The sequence below is a fragment of the Palaemon carinicauda genome, chromosome 36, assembly GCF_036898095.1.
Source record: "Palaemon carinicauda isolate YSFRI2023 chromosome 36, ASM3689809v2, whole genome shotgun sequence".
Taxonomy (NCBI): Eukaryota; Metazoa; Arthropoda; class Malacostraca; order Decapoda; family Palaemonidae; genus Palaemon; species Palaemon carinicauda.
Genome location: NC_090760.1, coordinates 69,458,024 through 69,479,679, shown reverse-complemented (window position 1 = coordinate 69,479,679; position 21,656 = coordinate 69,458,024). Strand labels below are relative to the sequence as shown.

The following is a 21,656-nucleotide window of genomic DNA, read 5'->3' as shown; positions in this document are numbered from 1 at the left end:
TGCTCCTAAAACATTGAAATACACAAAATCATTGCTAAACAAGATCCCTTATAATAAAATTTGAAAAGTTAGACCACATAGGAAGTGAAACAGGCTCTTCTCAAGGCGATGTTAGATGTGCTTGATTCCCAACATGACAAATTTTGAAATAATTTTTATTTTTCATAACTAATATAAACCTATACAGTAGCTATTTATATGGATATATGTTCTGTGAAAGCTGAAACTATCACTAAAACTTTTTAGCGAGGTGGAACTACGCTCCCACAAGGACTTATAGGGGACAGGTGTTGGTGGGAAAATTTACATAAATATATACAGGTTTGTATTAGTTAGGAAAAATACAAATTATTGGCAACTTTGCCATTTGTTCCTTCACTAACAAACCTTACGTTATTTATAGGGAGGATTTGCCTTTAGGAGGGAGGAAGTCCTGACCAACTGGCTGGTCTTTGACCCATGTTTTCCGTATGTGCTCTGCGCGTAACAAAGAAAACCCTGACACCTTGCTAAACAAGGAATGCAAAGCACGGTTGACAGCCTGAGCAATTCTGGTAAATGTGGAATCTAAGAGGTAACCAAAGACGTTACCCAATTTCACCTCACCAGGGGGTATGAGGATGCAACAAGCATAAAATTTATAACACCTCAAGCTCCTTAATGGAGAAGTAGCAGATGGTGAGAGCAGAGTTACCCAAAGAAAAGCCTGGGATGATTGGCAAAGAATGACTGGGTCTTTCTTTCCTTCATCTTCTCCCCCTCTTCAGTGCAACTGCTCCTAGGGTACTCTGCAAAGCTGACCTCTATTGTCTGCAAGTATAACTATTTCCCTTGTGTAACTTGATATAAATCCATAGATTGTGTAGCCCCCACAGGGGTAACGAAGAGCATCAGCATGCTCCTGTGGATCATGTCTTGCAGGAAGGGTGAGGTGGAGGACAGAAACGCTTTCATCTTACCTCAGGCATGGCCTGTGTCACAAAGTAGCTGATTCTAAACATTATGGGCAGATTTCGCCCTAAAACGTTATGAGCTCTGGGTCACCTCTATGGGGAGAAGGAGAGGGAATCAATGACTGGCGTAGGACCCTGTGTGAACGAGATCCTAGAGACTCCTTTGACCCTACTACGGTTAGCAAAGCGTGCTGAACCTTTGGAGCAAATGATTGTATTTTTCTCAAAGTATGGCCTCAATTTAACCACTGGTGTGAGGAGAAGGACTCAATAACTGGTATATGGCCCAGTCACGAACGAGAACCTGATGAGCCTCCTTCGACTTTCCTAGGGTTGGCATCGTGCTGTACCCTTGGGGCGAGCTAATGCATCTTCCAGGAGGTATGGCCTCAAGCTAATCAGTGGCTTAAAAGCCACTGATCACAACACGGAGGGTTTCCAGACCAGTGGGCTTGAACCCGTGGTTCAAGCTGTCTGATAAAAAGTTGCATGTTACTTGGTTTCTCGCCGTGAGTGAGAGATGTTAGAGGTGATCCATTGGGTACGCCTATTCTCTTGGTCAAGGGTCAACACCGGGAGAGACCTGTCCTGGGGATCAGGAAAAGATTTGCTTTCTAGGTGTCCTAGGTCTTCAAGGAAAGTTATCAAGGGACCAAAGGAAGCAACTCGTGTCCCGTAGAGGGACTTTACCCAACTAAGGGTGAATAGGCTCCAACTCTCTTAAGAGCAATGATTGGAGACAAGGAGAAGGTAAATCCTTTCGGCCAGGAGGAGATGCTCAAGGAACGAGCAAAGATCTTCCGTTGCCCAAGTCCAAGAACGGGATTTCTCTTGATGGCAAATTTGAATTTCTATTACTGAAATAGAGCCCTCGAGAAGGGAGACAAACTTTACTCGATCCTCACCATGGAGCATCTACTTGTAAAGGAAGTCCTTAATGGGTTTTCCGATGTTGTGGACGTGTTACTAGAGGTGACGTATCTATTAGGCAAGACGAGTCCGATGGGCTAACCGAATCTCTTATTGAGACAAGACTGTTGACGAGGCCTGCTCGGTGGTGGGGAGAAGCCAATTTTCTTCGGAGGCATTGCTCGAAGGAGAAAGCCCAACAGGTGAAAGCAGTATCTCTCCAGCAGGAAGAAGAAGGTCAATGCCTGTCATTGATATCCACTGCTTCCCGAAGGAGGGCCTCAGAACAGAGGCTGTTGGAGGAAGCCCCCTGCAGAAGGGGTGGATTGGATAAAATCCAAACCCGTAGACAGGATACCCTAAAGGACAGATCACGTAAGTGCAGGAAGTGTTTTCCGCCAATGAGAAAACAGATGAATCACTGCCATCCCTGTGGTCAAATCTTCGCAAGGGAAGACGATACCTTCTAAGAGACAATATCATTCATGGTCTAACCATAGTCCTGAAGACATGTGGTACTGTAGGTGGCCTCCTCCCCACTCTTTTTCTCTGATGCTTCCATTCAGGAAAACCGAGGTGATCGCCACTCTGGAAGAGATTCTTGTCTGGCAGCCTTTTTACCAGGACAGTCTCTTGTTCGGATCTCATACAGAACCAGAAGGAAGGATGATTCTGGTGTCGTAGGACCTGGGACCTGGCTAGTCCTTTAGAGGTTGAATTTGGTGAGGACTGATGCGATCTTATCGAACCTGTGGAAGTTTCTGCAGGCTGATGACCATGTCTATAGATCCATATTGCATATGACAGTCGGGTCTCTCCTTAGATTACTTCAATTAGGATCAGTCAATAGTCTGAAGTCTTCAGAGACGAGGTCGATCGTGTACAGGATGCCATAGGCTAACTGTTTCATCACAAGACCTTTTCCTGGCATGACAGGCTTGAAGGTCAATACTCGTTTCATGAGGAGAGATTAAAACTGGGGACTTCTGACTGAAAAACCTTGGCGGTATCTAGGCAAACAGCATTTTCCCATGAAACCGGGTGTTCCACCCATGAGGAAAAAGAGACCGCTTTCCATTCCTTAAAGGAAGATGGGAGAGACAAAAGAGTGTCCCTTGTAGTTGAGATGTGGACTCTGTCTTTGGCGAAAATACATGAGCCGAGTATTTCGAGCTCGTGGAAAGGGTTTTTCCATTAGTGGAAAGGGTTTTTCCATTAGTGGAAAGGGTTTTTCCATTACTGGAAAAACCTCACTCTAGAATGAGAAAGGAAGATATTCCTTTTAAACAACTCTGGCCAAAGGGAGAACTCCGGTTACTGAAGAGAGTCAGGAGTTCACGAACAAGACTAAGTCTCAAAGTGTTGGGCGAATATGTTTTCCCGGTAAAGAAATTTGCGGATGGAGGTTGAATGTGTTCACACAAAGGTTTGAAGGCTTAATGGCCGACAGAGACCAGGAGTACACAAGGCACCGACAACCTTTGGTAATCTCGTCGGTCACCCATCCCTGGCCTGACCTGAATTATAGCAAATAAGTTGCTACCGCTGTCACATTAGCCAGCACTGATTCAATTCTCTAAGGAAAGAATGGGGTTGGGCAGTAACCTCATGGGGTTTTGACTACCGAAGCGGTTGGAGGGACAGATTTAAGGGATCTGCTCCCACAACCACATCCGAGATCTGATATGCTGCAGGAGACTGGCTAACTAGCACAGTTTCTATCCAAGAAAAGTCAGCTAGCGAGGTAGTTCTATATAATAGGGACAACAAAGGAAGAGGTAGCAGCTGTGGCAGCAACCTGGTCCTTGAGGCACCTGGCCTGTAAGCCCTTCTGTAGTAGGAACAAAGTGTAGATGAATCACCTACGTCAATGAGGGACAAACCTCCGCGATTGAGCCTGATTTAATGCAGAAACCTGACTACTTGAATGTGGGTTCTTCAAATCTCGCAGAAGATGAAAAATTTTGAGAACCAAAGAAACCCTATGTGTGAGAAACAAATAAGAACCCAAAGGGCAAGGGGCATTGAGCTTTGAACGTGTATTATCCCAGTCGTCAATGGAGGGTGCAGGGTTAGGTTCCCAAAAGAAAAACTGCATTAAACTCTTCAACTATACGTAAGGAGGGGCTACCCAAGTAGTGTAAGCCCAAGAGAGAGAGAGAGGAGAGGAGACTATCTATGTCGTCTAAGTGCAAGTACTCTCCGAAGAGAGACTCTCGGGTGCAACTCCCTCGCAGGAAGCCCATTATTATTATTATTACTACTAGCTAAGCTACAACTCTAGTTGGAAAAGCAAGATGCTATAAGCCCAAGGGCTCCAACAGGGAAAAATAGACCATTGAGGAAAGGAAATATGGAAATAAATGAATGATATAAGAAGTAATGAACAATTAAAATACTTTAAAAACATTAACAACATCAAACAGATATTTGATATATAAACTATAAAGAGATTTATGTCAGCCTGTTCACCATAAAGACATTTGCTGCAAGTTTGAACATAAGAAGTTCTACTGATTCAAGTACCGGATTAGGAAGATCATTCCACAACTTGGTCACAGCTGGAATAAAACTTCTAGAATACTGTGAAGTATTGAGCCTCATGATGGAGAAGGCCTGACTATTAGAATTAACTGCATGCCTATTATAACGAACAGGATGGAACTGTCCGGGAAGATCTGAATGTAAAGGATGGTCAGAATTATAAAAAATCTTAGGCAACATGCATAAAAACGGCATCCAAGAGAACGGATGGTTCTAGAGCTTTACCTTGGAAGGCAAAGCATTCAGGGCTAAACCACAGATGCTGGAAGTGGTTGCTGATTTTAGCAGCAGCCTACAGGAGAGCAGGATTAGTGGTGATCTTGAGCCTCCGAACAGCGAACGTTAAGCAAGCAAACGGCAAGCAAGTGAACGGTGAGCTACCCTTGCATGAAGCAACAAACGACTAGCTGTCGAACGTCAATCGGCAAACAGGGCTATAGATAAAAAGTCGGAGATTGTCTCGATGTTGAAAACAACGATTGATAAGCTGACAAATCGGAGATCTGATGAATCAGAGATCTGCCAAATCGGAGCACTGGCAACCGGCGACCAGGTGATTAGCAAGCTAGCGATTTGGGGAATGGCTAGCTGGCAACTTGCGTTCGGAGCTGTAGGTAGGTGCTCGAAGATCCGAGATCTGAGATTAGTAATTGGGGATTGGCGAGTTGACAATTGGCGACTGATGAGCTAGCAATCGGGTGTTGAAACAAAAGGCGATATGGTGATAATGATCTGACGATCGTTGAACTAAAATCGGCGAGGTGACGATTGGCAATCAGCGAGCTGGTGATCAGAGCTCTGACAATCGGCGAACTGGGAATCGGCGATGGCTAAAATCAGAGATCGTTGACAGATTAGCTGGAGATCAGCAAGTGCGAGTTAACGATCGGTGATCTGCTGGCGCTCGACAAACGGGAGGATTGACGCCCTCATAAGGAAAAGCATCTGCCTTGCGATCTTGGAGCCAAGAGAAAAGGTGACCAGAATATACGAGAGAGAGAGAGAGAGAGAGAGAGAGAGAGAAAGAGAGAGAGAGAGAGAGAGAGAGAGAGAGCGGGGGGGGGGGGGGGTTACCCAGGCTCCTCTCCAGGGTAGTTCCACCTCGCTAAAAAGTCTTATGGCTAGTTTCAGTTTTCACTGAAAGAATATCCATATGAATAACATAAGGTTTGTTAGTGAAGGAACAATGAGGCATTCACAATACTAAGAGTCTCTAGGGGCCAACTGGGAAAAATCAAAATCACACAAAAAACACATTTTTGAAAATTAGCAGTTCTTAAGTGCTCGTATCTCGGCAATCTACTAATGCATTTCAAAAGTTTTGAAGTCTATGTAACCCCAACTACCATTTTTAATGTGCAAAGATGGTTTGGAAGCAATAAAAATATTTACTGTAGCATTTTGAGCTCTGGAGACCCTTAGCATTGTGAAAGCCTCCATTTAATCTGGGAGCTTGCATCTGTGGTGCAATAATTAGAATGATAATTGATGCTACTTTTAAGAATTTCTAAAAGCCGGCACAGTTTAAACTACATTAATAACTGCTAGTCAAATGCCTTCAGTTTGTTTTTAAGGAAATATAGTAGCATCTACAGAACATATATCCATTGCGATTAGTGATAGACTAAATTTTCAATAGCATCATTAATAAATATGTAAAAGTGCAACAAATTTCAAGTCAAGCAATTTCTCTTTTTTTTTTCTTTTAAGGATCTATCGAATGACAATATCTAACTGAGGAATGAGAATAGCTTTGCATTTAAAACTTAGAGAGAAACTGATACATACTGTCCCCAAATTTAGCCTTCAATGGAGTGCTTGGATGAGAACTCGCACCATATCGATTACTAGGAACGCCCTGACCTTTGCGTCTTTTGAACCTGAAATGAAAAGATTGATAAATGTCTGTTAATTAATAAGCAGTATTTGTAATTCATTCCACTAATCTCAATGGAGCAATCTTGTTCACTATAATCTTTTGTAGCTATAACCTCAAAAATTTTATAAATAGCTTCATCATTACTCACCTGAAACCCTTTTTATTCTTTTTCTTGATGAAAACCATCTGATGAAGACCACCACATTCCACCAGATGAGAATGAAAGACTTCAACTTCGGCAAAACTAAGGCCGCATCTTAAGCACTTCAATAGATTTTTATCTTTGGCTTCATCTGCAGAACCTTCTGTCTTGGGATCCGGAGTTCCCTGTATGATCTGAGATAGCCCCGCTTGCACAACTGGAGACAATGGAGTCGTCGCCGGCAATTTTGTCGGGCGGCCTGTTGGAGGCTGGAACTGCAAGCAGAAACTCTGCGGGACTGAGTCCTGACCTTGGAACATGGTATGTGCACACCATACGGAAGGATGACACTCCCACTTGTGATCCATCATATCAGCCAAGTCCAAATATCCAGCACCACAGGAGCAACACACATAGGTGTGCTCTCTCGACCATTCGCCATTGACCTCCACATTTCTTTCAAGACCCAGACCACTCATGAAGTCCCCCACCAGAGTATCACTCTCATCTCTGCTAGGCTGCATTCCTGATCTCGTACGAGTCAAAGAGGGGTCGGAACTGGAACTCGTCTCCTCTGGAGGGGAGGCTAGTTTGTTTTCCAAGCTTTTCCTTTTGGAAGATTTGACTGAATCAGGAGAGCCACTATCTTTCTTAGAAGAGCTCCTCAACTTCACTGTACGAATGCCCAACACATCAAACAGATCATTTTCTTTCTTGGCTTTGCCGTGACTGTTGGAACCCTTTCCTTTCTTAATTCCAGATTTCTTTTCCAAATGCATTTGCACAAACCAACTGAAGTTTTTCAATGCCTCATTTATTTCACTCTCATTTGCTCTTATATCTTTCTTTCCCTGCAAATACTTTCTTATGTCTTTTGATGGGTCTAACTTCACTTTGTCAGGAACTGTAACATCATCTAAAACATTTCGAATGGGTAAAGTCAGGTAACTACGATCGAGGTTTTCGTCCGGAACTTTGCTAGCAACATTGAGTCGAAAGTCTTTTCCATCTAAGTAATTGAGGAAATTGTCGTAAATATTCCAAGACACGCCGTAACACCCCTTACTGCGTGTGGTCATCTGTATCTCTGGTACATCCTCCTCAGCCACCTCCCTCTTAGAATCAGAATTATGATAATAGAGATGAACCACCAAGTCATCGCTTGCTATTTCTTCATTACAGATTTTACACCGGCTCTGCACATAATGTAAGGCTGTCACGTGGTTCATTAAGCCTCTCTCACATGCAAAATAATAACTACAGATCCCACAATAGTAAACAGTATTGTGAATTAGGGATTTCCACCTGTGGAATTGGTATGAATAGACTTTTTTATCACAATCACAAGAACCTGTTCCAGTCCTAACTTGGTAAATGTCTTCGTGACTATTCAAATGGAATCGAACTGCATTGATGTCTTTAGAAGAAAACTGACAACTTCGACACACATAAGAAAACTCATCGGTGATAAACTCTGGTGTCAAATCCAAATTTTCGCTAACTCTTGGTACCATGTGATTACGGTAATCGTACGTCGATTTGGCTGGAACGAAAGACACGCATATGTGGTGCTTGATGATGTGCTCTTCAAGCGGTTCAGCAAGCACTTCTCGACAGAGCGGGCAGAGGGATTCCAGCACCGCAGGTTCGGCAGCTGTGTCGTCCTCCACTTTGTCATCTAAAATTGTTATGACACCTCCTTTGACTTGATAGTTGCAAGAGGACAGAGACGTATCCTCCATGCTCAAGGAATCTTCTCCTGAAAAACACACTTCCCTTTTCACTTCAACAACTTTCAACATGGAATTCTCATCTCCCTCATCACTACTGGCCTTTTCAGTGGCTGCCCCTTCTCTTTCCGATGACGATGAGGCTTTCTGCGGTGGGTTTACATCCTGTGGGTTATTGCTGGTCAATGATTTCTTCTCACTGTCATCCTTCTCTTCTGTGCCATCAATCTCTTTATCTGGTATTTCTGTAGGAATTTCAGAGCACACTGTAATTTCTTGACTAACCTTTTCATCAGAAGAGGAATCTATCACACAAGTATTGCCAGCAAATTGATCAACTGGAAGTTTTCTTTCCTCAAAGTTTGAAGAATGTGAAGAAAGTACTTCATTTGAAATGGATTTTGAAGTTTCGGTCATGGCTTTAGAGTCAGAATCTACAACTGCACAAGAAGATAATTCATTGTCGAGCATCTTTTCAACGGAAGAAACCTCAACTGAGCTACATTGAGACACTACATGAATGTTTGGATCTTCTGTGGACGATGTCTTATGACCTTCAAAAGTAACAACTGTTTCCAGGGACGACCTGGCATTTGAATCAATACTTTCTTCGGCACATTTTACAAGAGAATATTTGTTCTTTGTAGAGCCCTCTACTTCTGTAGCTTTCTTCGGGGAAACACACTCATCAGACAAGGGGGACTCAATTTCCAAACAATTGCCCGATGGATGAGGAACTTCTATTTGAATTTCATTACAAGCTGACACAACTGATGAGTCACCATCAGATACCCTACAAGAGGCAGATTCATCAACTAGGTTTTGTCTCGGGACGTCGCTGTTATCACACTCGATATTAGATGGTGAAGAACTATCAGTACCGACTCCGAGATCAACACTCTTAGTGACAAGGTCATGTGATTCGGAAACACTTTTACTTGGTAGATGTGGACTTATACAGGAAACTCTTGGAACAAGATTAACATGCTTCTCAGAAGGCTCACACAATCCACGACTAGCTTCTGTAAGGGAGGAATTACCTATAGTAACATCCATTTCTTCAGAAGTAATTTGCTCCTTTCCTACTCTCGGTGTAACTGCTTCTGCAACTGGTTCTTCAACTAATTGTACAGAATGATCCTGACAAAACACATTAGCTGCTTCACTATTACTTTTACTACAGCCTAAGGGGTGTTCAATGTTTTTACCTGACATGACACTTGCAGCTTCTTTTGCACTGGTTGCGAAGGATATCCTACCCTGCAGGTAATCTTCACTATCGTTGGTCTTCTTAACAAGACTGCATACCTCAATAGGCTGGTTTTCTTTGTTAGCTACTGCAAGAGATTCCTCCTCAGACTGAGCTACACATAGAACTTGAGAAGGACTTGGACACTTCCCTTCAAAACTGTCTGTTCTATTAAAGTCTACCTGGGGGATTGTGGGCTTTGCTTCCACACTGGGTGAGTTGTTGTCATGGAATAGAGAAGTCTCTGCGCAATCGTGACTAGGTCGAGAGCCTTCATTGGTTAAGGAAGTTTTAGCAGAATCATTTATGTCTGAAGAGAGATGTTCAACCGTTTCTTTGGTAACAGACGACTCTGTCATCTCCAGTTGATCGGTTAAATGTGGGTCACATTTATCTCCAGTATGTGATGGCGTAGCATCGTTATGACATACACTTAATGATTCGTCTCTAGTCTCTAAGGATGCAGAATGATCTTTCAGATTTACATCGTCTTTGCTGCAGTCTATTAAAGGTAAGATAGCAGCATCACTGCCCTTGCTCAGTTCAGGTACTTTTACATTAATACTATCAGTACATTGTGCACTACTTTGTTGTTGTGATGAGGACTCATCGGTTTGACAAGTTTCAACATCCAGACTGACTTCACTATGGAACTTGATGTTTTCAATGGAGTCTGACGAAGACCTTGACAATTCAAACAGATTTTCCGTTCGGCTTTTCTCGGAACCTTCTGCCATTTCATCTGGCATATCCTGACATGGAACATGCTCTTCCACACTGATGGGAGAGTATGTCGATGTTTCGCTACTGGTTTTACTTGCTGATATTTCAACTTCACTACCATCAACTGGATTAACTGGAGGTATATAGTCCTTGGTCTTAGCACCCTCTATGATACTGTCTAAAAGTGCTGAAGGATTTTTATAAGGAATCAATTCCATTCCGGTGACAGTTGGAGCTACATCTTTACAATTGTCCTCATTCAAGCACTCATGGATTTCCTGCTCAAAGCTTTTACTCTTTTCAGTAACTCTTTCAGCATTAGCATGTTCCAGATTGTTCTCACTACTGTTTTCACTCTGTAATATCCCACACTCAATCTTACTAGATTTCTCAGCAGTTTCAATACATTCTGATATGTTCTGACTACAGCCTTCCATTTTCTCAGATAAATTCATACAATTTTTGTTGCATATTACATTATCTTTTTCTAATGATGAACCAGACTTGTCTGTGCTTTTAGGCACTGAAAATTTATTTTTAGAACTGCAATCTTTCCCGTGCTCGTTCGTTTGTAACAGCTGACCTTCCTCTGCTTTTGCATAACTTGAAAGATGAGTATCAAAATCAATTAGTGTACAAGCCTGGCTACAAAGGACTTCTGGATCGGAAATAACTTTAACAATTCTATCTGGCACACATCTCTGCTGAATGTTTTCTACAGATGTGTCATTGGAAGAGAGGACCTCCGTTGTCACAGAGTTGGAGGAATCTGTTATTGATTCCATATTTTCAATATCATCAAACGCAGAGACTAATGAATGCTGACTTTCAACTGACTCCAAAGTTTTAGTAATGTTTACAGTTTCCTTTGCACAATTATTGTCAATCTTGACACACGAGTGGGAAGGCTTTTCTCCATCTTCTGTATCAAAAACAATATCTCCAGGAGTTTTCTCTTCCAGTTCTCCATCTTTCATATTTTCAATGGTTTCCGAATGGATATTCTCATCCGAGATGTTCTTCTCTGCCTGACCAACAGTCTCCCGAGGACTTGAGATAGATGGTTGCAGCAAGTCTAAGACATCAAGACCCGAGTTTTCGACCCCTCTCGATTCCTGAGCAAGAGATTCGCTCTGTTCGGTAATATCACACCCCTGAGACGGGGTCTTTTCTGTGTCAATACCCTGTGAGATCTGATCATTTGCAGCACCTGCAGAATCAGGATGCAATGTAGAATCTATATTAGCACTATCTGCTGAAACAGAAATTGTTGAATCTGCAACGCTTTCATCTGAATGCTGTGTATCACACATTAAATCTTCCGCTGCTTTATCAAAAGCGGCCTCTGCTATTTCTGTCCCGCTCACTTCATCTATGTCTGGGTTAGATTTTCCCATTTTGTTAGCTTCTACGGGGGCTTCTTCAATTACAGTTGTCTCTCCAATTTTTGGAGGGCCTTCCGTCGTTGCTGACGTTTTATCAAAGTCGACGAACTCTATCTGTTCTGGCAACAAATTCAGCGCACTATGTGGTTCATTCAGTTTCTCCTTTAGCCTAAATACTGTTGTTTTTACAGTTTCGAGTAATTCATTGTTTGCGAATGATTGCATTTCTTTTTCCATTACATTCCACAATGACCGTAACCTCCCTGCAATTTCACTTTCTCCAGTCAGAGCAGAGGGATTTTCAATTATTTCAGTAACCTTCAGTGGGTTTTCAATCATTACAGATTCTGCTATTTTATCAACTTCATTTGTTTTTTCTGTCATTGAAATCTCAACTGGTTCTTGAGTATCATTTGTTAATGTCTGTGTTGTGACATCTGTTTCAAGACCTTCGGATGTTGCTGGTTCTATCATTTCATTAACTGTACTCCCAATAGGTATCCTAGTTTGAGAACCTGTAGAGTCATCCTTTCCAGGGGATTTTACAATTAACTCCACTGCTTCTTTAACTTTGTTGGGCTCCGATTCAGTCACTTCACATTCAGTCACTGGCGAGTCACTTGCTTCATTAGTTTCAAGACATTCTTCAGGTGTTGCAGACATTTTTCTAATGTTACATTTTAAGTACTTTTCAGCCTCGATATCATCATGAGACTGTTCAGTCAATACCAACTCCTGACTGTCAACACTTTCATTAGGTATTTTGGTTGCCAGTGATTCTTTAATAACATTATTCTCAGAGCTACCAGTTGTTGATGCCTTCATGTCACCCATCTCAGATTTGTCCGGTGCTGCCGACTCATCAGTTACAAAACTTTCCTTAACTATTTTTGGTATAGATTTCAGAATCTCATTACGTTCAAGTGGTTTAACAACTGGTGTCAATTCCAAATTGTTTTCAGTTTTAATGGTGTTCTCAGACAACATAAACTGCTTTTTGTCAACCTCAGGAATGTCTTCATATGTGGATTCCATTATTTTGTCAGTTCCACCCACTTTTTCATATGACACCAACTTCCGATTTTCACCCTTCTCTAAAACCTTTCCAGTTATTGTCGATTCTTGTGTTTCATCAGATTCAACAGTTTTGCCAACTGGCTGGGTATCTACTGTTGATTTGGGTGTTGCATGAATCTCAGGTGTGCTTTCAAATGTTTCCGATTCTCTTGTTTTGTGAACCTCATCTACCAATTTTTCATCTGTTCTGAAATCTTGAGTTATGGAAGTTTCCTGTGCTTTGCCAGCTTCTGAATTAGTAATTTCACAAAGAACGTTGCTTACAGAAGGTGACGGAGTTGATTTACAAATGCTAGTTTCCATTTTAATTGGAGCTTCACATGCATCCAAGTCTAATTTAGTGCTTGAGACATCAATAGGGGATAAGCTATTAGTTTTGTCAAAATCAGCTTTCTTCGGGCTCATATCCTGTGATGTTTCAGCACCTGAAGGTTTTTCCTGAGCTAACCCTAAGCTGACATCCTCTGGTTCAGTCCTGATTAAAACCGATGCTTCGCTTGGTGAAATTTCAGCCGCCAAAGGTTTTGCTACCTCAGTTTCCAATGGAGAATTGTTTTGGTGAGAGTCCATTAATTCAGGTGAACTTGTTAAAATGGATGTGTCAGACAGGTTAGAATACAGTGCTTGTTTAGCACCATCATCACTTTCAATTATGGTTGCTCCTAAGGATGACTCTCTTTCTTCCATCTTTTCTTCTTCGGCAAGGATTCCAGATTCAAGCTTTGTTCCACTGCAAGTTGCAGCTACCGAATCAGTTGTTTTCTGCTCGCTTGATATTCCTACCACTTTTTCGAATTGTGCAATAGTCCTGTCTGCTGTTTGAACCGGATTAAAACAAGTTTCTTCTATAACGTCTGGTATAGTAAGTTTTGTTGATTCTTCCACTGAAGTATAGTTATCTGATTTACTGACCACGGCAGATTCTAATGATGTTCTGCTCATATTATATTCAAAAAGAGTTTCAGTTTGAGGAAACTTCAGAGATGCCTTTCTCCCATTTTCATCCTGTGATTGTTCAGCATCGGAAGAACCAACCTCTGCTTTAATCTTATTTTCATCTGTTTCCTCTGTTGTTTTGGTTTCTTGTGTGTTACTTGGTGTTAAAGTTGTTAGAGACGTCTCCATCACATTTTCCTCTTGCGACTGTTCTGCATCGAAAGAACCAACTTCTGTTTTAATCTTATTTTCTTCTGTTTCCTCTGATGTTTTGGTTTCATGAGTGTTACTTGGTGTGGAAGTTGTCATAGACGTCTTCGTCCCATTATCGTTGTGTGGCTGTTTAGTATCGGAAGAACCACCCTCTGTCTTAGTATCATTTACCTCTGTTTTAAAATAATTTTCTTCTGTTTCCTCTGATGTTTTGGTTTCTAGAGTGTTACTTGGTGTTAAAGTTGTTGGAGAAGTCCATGTCACATCATCGTGTGACTGTTTTGCATCAGAAAAATCAACTTCTGTTTTAATCTCACTTTCCTCTGCTTCCTCTACTTTGGTTTCCAGCATGTTTCTTAGTGTTAAAGTTGTCCCAGTAACATCTGAAACACTGTTTCTGTCCGTTTCCTTTGAGGTATTACATTGGATTTCAGTAGAAATTGATTCCGAATCTGGTTTTGTTACATTATTACTTTGCATGCCACAACTGACTGATTCCACTTTAGTCATACAAGGATTATCAGAAGTTCCAATATTGGAAAACTTTTCAGAAGTTTCACTCGATGTTTTTGCTCTGTCAAACTCTGTCAAGGAACTGGATTTCAAAGAATCACATGAATATGTAAGAGATGCTTTAAAGATTGCAGAAGACGTGGATGGCATCAACAGTTCAGTTGCACAAATTTCTTTGTTCTCAATATCTTCTGACACTTTGGAGGGATTAACATCCTCTTTTTTACCAGGCATGTCAGTGTTGATAGAATTCAATGCTAACTCAGCTGCATCCTTTTTGCCAAGTGTTTCATTCTTATTATCACATTCGGGAGCAACTTCCTCATCAGTGTTTTCTCCAACAGGAATTGCAGCTGATTTTTCTCCTGCTTTGGCTTCATGCAAAGTTCCTGTTACACTTGTGTGGACTTCATTGATGGTATGATCAGTTTCCCTTCCTTCTATTCTCTCAGACAAAATGGGATCACTTTTTGTACTACTAATAGTTGTTGACGATGACTCTGACACTTTCAAATTTACAGGTTGAGTAGTGGCACTTGGATTCAGTCCAATTTGGTTAGGAAAAATACAATTTTTTGTTTCAAACAAAGTTGAATTTTGCATTTCAGATAAATCAACTCCTAACATGACTCTAGTAGCATCTCTTTCATTTACAGCTTCAGTCAACAAGTCTCCTGGATGTCCAGATTTTACTTCTAGGTTGGATACATCGGTCAATTTATCCTCTGTTTTAGGCAGCAAAGGACAGACTACCTCAACCAGATGTGGTTCTGCTTGAACATTTGTAATGCAACAACCTGGTAATTTTTCATCCACTGGTTCAGCGTTTGTGGGGGTTTCATATAACTCACTATCACCATCTGCATTTTTTCTATCCATACCATCTTGTCCCGGGTTTGTTTCAGTAATTACAGCACCCTGAAGTGTTTCAGTTTGGTCAACCTTTGGTGGGATTGCAAGGATGTTTGAATCTGTCGCTTGTGAATCAGCAGTTCCAATTAGATCTTTGTTTGCTGAGAAGTTAACTAATTTTGCCAGGCCTTCTAGGCAAACATTTGAAGAGGCAGATGGAGTATCAAGTTCTGTTTCATCAGAAGATAAAGGAATTGTATCTGACAACTGTTCTTTGATGCTTATTCCGTCATTACTTGGACCTGAACTACTTTCTTTTGGTGAAGTATTTCCTACTGAATTATCATTCAGGTCTTCTGATTCTTTAGGTGTCGAGGGTGTTACATCCTCAGTAGGTGTCGAGGGTGTTACATCCTCAGTAGGTGTATAGGGTGTTACATCCTCAGTAGGTGTCGAGGGTGTTACATCCTCAGTAGGTGTCGAGGGTGTTACATCCTCAGTAGGTGTCGAGGGTGTTACATCCTCAGTAGGTGTTGAGGGTGTTACATCCTCATTAGGTGCCAAGGGTGTTACATCCTCAGTAGGTGTCGAGGGTGTTACATCCTCAGTGGGTGCCAATGGTGTTACATCTTCAGTGGGTGCCGAGGGTGTTACATCCTCAGTAGGTGTCGAGGGTGTTATATCCTCAGTGGGTGCCAAGGGTGTTACATCCTCAGTAGGTGTCAAGGGTGTTACATCCTCATTAGGTACCGAGGGTGTTACCTCCTCAGTAGGTGTCGAGGGTGTAACATCCTCATTAGGTGCCAAGGGTATTACATCCTCAGTAGGTGTCGAGGGTGTTACATCCTCAGTGGGTGCCAAGGGTGTTACATCTTCAGTGGGTGCCAAGGGTGTTACATCTTCAGTGGGTGCCAAGGGTGTTACATCTTCAGTAGGTAGTGAGGGTGTTACATCCTTAATGGGTGGCGAGGGTATTACATCCTTAGTAGGTCCCAAGGGGGTTACTTCCTTAGTAGGTGTCAAGTGTGTTACATCCTCAGTAGGTAGCAAGGGTGTTACATCCTCAGTAGGTGTCAAGTGTGTTACATCCTCAGTAGGTAGCAAGGGTGTTACATCCCTAGTAGGTGTCACGGGTGTTACATCCTTAGTGGGTGTCAAGTGTGTTACATCCTCAGTAGGTAGCAAGGGTGTTACATCCTTGGTAGGTGCCGAGAGTGTTACATCCTCAGTAGGTGCCGAGGGTGTTACATCCTCACTAGATGCCGAGGGTGTTACATCCTCACTAGGTGCCGAGGGTGTTACATCATCACTAGGTGCCGAGGGTGTTACGTCCTCAGTAGGTGTCAAGTGTGTTACATCCTCAGTAGGTGCCGAGGGTGTTACAACCACAGTAGGTGTCAAGGGTGTTACATCACCGGTAGGTAGCAAGGGTGTTACATCCTCAGTGGGTGCCAAGGGTGTTACATCCTCAGTAGGTGCCGAGGGCGTTACATCCTCAGTAGGTGCCGAGGGCGTTACATCCTCAGTAGGTGCCGAGGGCGTTACATCATCAGTAGGTGCCGAGGGCATTACATCCTCAATAGGTGTAAAGGGTGTTACAGACTTAGTAGGTACCAAGAGTGTTACACTCTCTGGAATTCTAGGCGAGTTGCAAGCAACTATTACTGGTTCCTCAGCATCTACAGAATGTGACGACCAATTCATGCAATCACCCTCAACCAACTTTTCACTTTCACCTGACTCTCTACTTGCTTCTGCTAGATAATCTTTGCTTGATTCACATTCTGAAATAGGAATGGATTCAGTCTTTCCTTTATGAGGAATTGGTTCTGCTAGATGATCATCACTTGATTCACATTCTGGAATAGGAATTAATTCAGTCTTTTCTTTTTCAGGAATTGGTTTTACTAGATGATGTTCGCTTGATTCACATTCTGATATAGGAATGGATTCAGTCTTTTCTTTTTCAGGAATTGGTTCTGCTAGATGATCATCACTTGATTCACATTCTGATATAGGAATGGATTCAGTCTTTTCTTTTTCAGGAATTGGTTCCGCTAGATGATCTTTACTTGATTCACTTTCTGATATAGGAATGGATTCAGTCTTTTCTTCTTCAGCAGTAGAGGTCAATATCTCACCACCAGAAGCATACTCATGTTCCAAATTCACAGAAAGGTCGGTTCGACCAACTTTTGGCGATTCTGTAATAACCGAATGTTGGTGCTCAGTGTCTTTGCCCTTGGATGTTATTCTTTCTGTGGGACCTTCATGCAATGGCTGACACAAATGTGATTCTTGACTATGAGATGTCTTATGTGGAGAGGGTAAAGCCAGAGGATTTTCAAGGCTATTCCAGGATTGGCTAATATCTGGAGCATTACTATTATCCAAGCTGTCTCTTCTCGGTTCTTTGGGGTTCAAAGGTAAAGTATGCACCGACTGGGTTTCAGTAACGGCAGATGAGGAGACGGTTTCTGCTTCCTCAACTCTATTGGAATTTGATATTGGATTGGGTATGGCCGCGTCAGTAGTCGATGGAGGAACACAATTGTCACTGTCAATTGATGTAATTTTGTTATCACTACATGCTACTTCCGAACTTATTCCTGATTTTACTGCAAGGTTCGAACTAGTTTCACTATATGCATTTTGTGCTGTCCTTTCAATTTCACTGTTTAAATTTTGGCTTAAGGTATTGACAGAATTATCACTTATCTTACAACTAACAATGCCTAAGAGAATTTGGTTTGTATGATTTGGGACAGATAATTGTGACAAATTTTCAACATTACTAACTTGTCCAATGCTTGAATTACTTGATGACAAATTATCTCTAACTTGAAGCTTACTGTCACTGGAAAGTTCCTGTGTTGGCATACAACCCCCCTCACTGACTTTTGGCAAAGAATGCCCATTGGAACTATCCTGAGTTTCTCGAGAGATTTCATCTTCCTTCGTAATTGATTCAGCTGGAGCAGATGAATCGTCATCAACACTGGACCCAGGAAAATGACTCCTGCCTTCATAGAAGGCAATATTAGATGACAAATCAACACTGCTATCAATTGCTACACTGGTACTGGCCGGATTAGTGGACCCTTCTGTGCTTTCCACCAACGCATTAGTGGTTTGAAGACCACTGTCATCCCTCAAGACACTGCTTGATAAATCTTTGTAAACTAATACAGGTTCCGGTGATGAGGATGCAGAAACGGAAGTTGTGAGGCTTACCATTTTGTCTACCACATCACTAGCCACTGCAGATTTCATGGTTTCTGCTTTTACTTTGTCATCCTCTGACAGTACGGCAATTTCAACTTCCTTTTTGGGAATATTTGGTGGGTGTGTCGGTATACCATTTGAAGAAGTATTTGGTTCTTCACACTCATCTGGAACTGAAGAAGACAAGATGTTCCCATGGTAAATTTCACTAGTTTCAGCCTCTTTGTTTTCATTCCCTACATCGGACACTGCAGCAACTATAGGATCTTTGGAGTCTCTAGACGTGCTTGGTTCTTCCTTGCGATGGACTCCTACATGCAACTCGCCAATAGACATACAACTGGAACAAGCATCACGACTGACATTATCACCATCTAAGCCTGGCACACATTCCCTACATTCACTTCTTAATCTATTGCAAATATTTGGTTGACTAGACAAACAAGGGGTTCCTGAGGTAGGCTTTTGGCATAATGAGTTAGTATTGCAAGGATCATTACTCAACAAAGCTGTACTGTGCATAGAACAAGAACAAGAACATGGAAACCTATGAACTAAGGACTTAACCAACTGTGGAGGCCCTGAATGACCTGATGACCCAGAGTCTTCACTGGTGCTTGAGGACGGCACGCCAACGTTCGCACTCTGTTCCTGCGATTCGCTGAGATCTAAAGATATATTTATAGATTTAGTCTTTGTGTGTTCAATGTGATTACTGTCATTCTCATTAGCACTTGTTGGAATAACTTCAACATTTTTTGGAGAATCTATAGGTCTCTCTTCACAAGAAGTATCGTATGCTGATGAAATAAGAATGAGGTCACTACTTTCACACTTTTTGTCATCAGATTGTGCATCACACACACCATCTCCAGATGTAACCCTTTCGCTGGTAACTTTGGAAGGTGTCGTTTCCAATTCTTCCCTTCCCTTTTTGCCCTTCTGGTTACCAGAACTACTCTCGCCTTCGATACTATCGGCAACAGAGGTACCAGAAGAACTACTTCTAACAGGAGAACCAGAGCATTTGTTATTCATTTCTATAAGTTTTGGTATTATATTTGAGAAAGAATTTTGGTCAGAGCACTCCTTTGGAGAAGGTGGCAAACTATCATCAGACACATCTGACAAAATTGCCGCAACTGCATCAGATATCTTAACCATGATGGCTCCTCTGGAGGCGTCTGAGGGCGTGTCCGAAAAAAGAGGGGTGTCAGAGCTGCTTGGGAACCCGGAGGCAGAGGAAAGCTCAGATGGTGGGGAAGGGGCACAAATTAGAGAGTTCTCTTCGTCAGATATGGGCTCGAGGTACTCGACTTTTCCACTTCTGCTACCGGCTAATGATGACTTTGTCACGCACTCCTTTTTCTCTGTCTTACCTTTTCCTAATCTCTTGGAACAAATTGTAGCCAACTTCCCAGTGCCGATGTTCCTACCCTTTTCGAAGATGATTTCAAGGTCACTCCCACTGTCCCCAGTTGTATCATCATCAACCAAGTTGATGACCTCGTTTTCAACGTCTTTTACACAAGAAGTTACGACCTTGTTTCCAACACTTTTTTCACGAGAAGTTACGACCTCGTTTTCAACACCTTTCTCATGAGAAGTTAAGACCTCAACCTCATCACTTTCTTTTCTTTCTATGGCTTCAATTGAAATGTTTTGAGGATTTTTGTTAATACTGCTAGAGTCACATTTGCGTGAAGTACATCTTTTTTCATTTAACTCAAATTTGGCATCATTTTCAATGGTAACTTTTTCACTGGTAGTCCTAGAAACATCTACAAGCACACCACTTTGAGCATCTTTTGGAACACTACTAACATTGTCATTAGAAACACACAAATAAGCAGTCCTTGTGTCAGTTAAATCACTATCTATCACAGCCACTGGACTGCTCTCACCGTCTGGACTTGAGCTTACACCTAAATTCTTTTCAGAAGTATCACTTTCACAAGTAATCTCTTTTTCGACTAATTTATTTCGATCGTAATCTGGGTCTTTTCCCACAGAGGACTTGACTCCTCCACACCAATCCCCGGCAGAGTTTGCATTATACACACAGGGCTCATCACAAGCTCTCGCAGTTTCTTCGGAATCATGCAGAGTAAAAGCTTGACTCGAGGAAGAACCGGTCGGCAGATGAACATCACTCGTGGCAGTGTTAGAATTATCACATATCGATTGCCCGTGTTCACTTTGTGGCAGTGAGGATAACTCACCGTCACCCTCTGTCTTTGTAAAACAACTGGCAACTCCCTCTTGCTTGGGCTCTGGGTTGGTTCTTGTAGGTGAAAACACTTGCAGAGCGCTCAAGCCAGTCGGGACGATGGGATCTGAGCGGCTGTGCAGCTTAGCTACCATTTCTTCAAGAGAACATTTTCTCCTGTACTTTGGGCTTTTAACGTTATGGGGAGTTGACTGAGGCTCTGAACACGAAGTTTCCTTACTACAGTTACTACCGCAGGCTACTTTTACATCAACAGATTCATTATACACAGAAAAACTCGAATGTTCTGAGGTAACCGCTGGGGACTCGTCTAAAGATATAATAGAGAGTTGAGGCGGCAGTGATTTGGCTTTGTTGGAAGGTGCAGGAGACTTTCCCTTAAGGGGCTCTGGAGTTTTACATCTACCTTGATACAACGTAGATGGATCAGAGCCCTTAAACGCCCCGCCTCCCGCTGACGAAGAGCGCGACCGAGAACCCCCTTCTTCTCCATCCTCGCTACACGGCGGTGACAACACATGGCGTGGAACATCGATATCCTTTTCTGTATCGTACAGCGTTTCACACAAGCCGTTAGTCACATCGTTGCAGATGTAGCCATTGGCAATGCTACTGCTCGGCTTGACTCCCTGATGCCTGTCTTCGATGAGGTCAGGGGTAAGGCAGGCTGGACTGTCTTCAGAGGTCGAGGCATCTGGAAACTGGCTGCCGCCTCCAATCGCCTTACAGGCAGCAGAGACGCTCCCGATATCATCTCCTGAAGGCGAGCTGCTCCCGTCAGATGGGGAGCACAGCCCACCCGGCTTCATCCTGTCCCTCAAAGCATTCCTGGGGAGAAAAAAAAAAAAACAAGTACTGTACAGCCTACGAATGGTTTACATTATGGATCAATTACTGTCATCAAAAGGACAGACAGGTATACCTCAACCTACATCAGTAATTGGTTCCAGGAGAAGTTACTAAGTTGGATTTACTTGTCACGAGGCTAAATCATAAATATCCATACCCCATTCTGAATTTTACTCATAAATACAATTTTAATAATATATGGTTAGTAATATATTAAAGCTTACAAACAAATAAATTTTAGTTTTTA

At 42.2% G+C, this 21,656-nt stretch overlaps 1 protein-coding gene across 2 annotated transcripts in view; it reads right to left on the bottom strand.

Moving 5' to 3' along the window:
• Positions 1 to 21,656, bottom strand: part of LOC137628884 (uncharacterized) — a 54,059-nt gene that overhangs the window by 7,240 nt on the left and 25,163 nt on the right. For both annotated transcript variants that reach the window (XM_068360137.1, XM_068360138.1), the window contains exons 3-4: positions 6,434 to 21,388; positions 6,195 to 6,286 (exon numbers count right to left, since the gene is read on the bottom strand). In XM_068360137.1, the coding sequence (XP_068216238.1) occupies positions 6,195 to 6,286; positions 6,434 to 21,369 (15,028 nt within the window). In that variant the 5' untranslated portion in view covers positions 21,370 to 21,388. The remainder of the gene's footprint in view (positions 1 to 6,194; positions 6,287 to 6,433; positions 21,389 to 21,656) is intronic.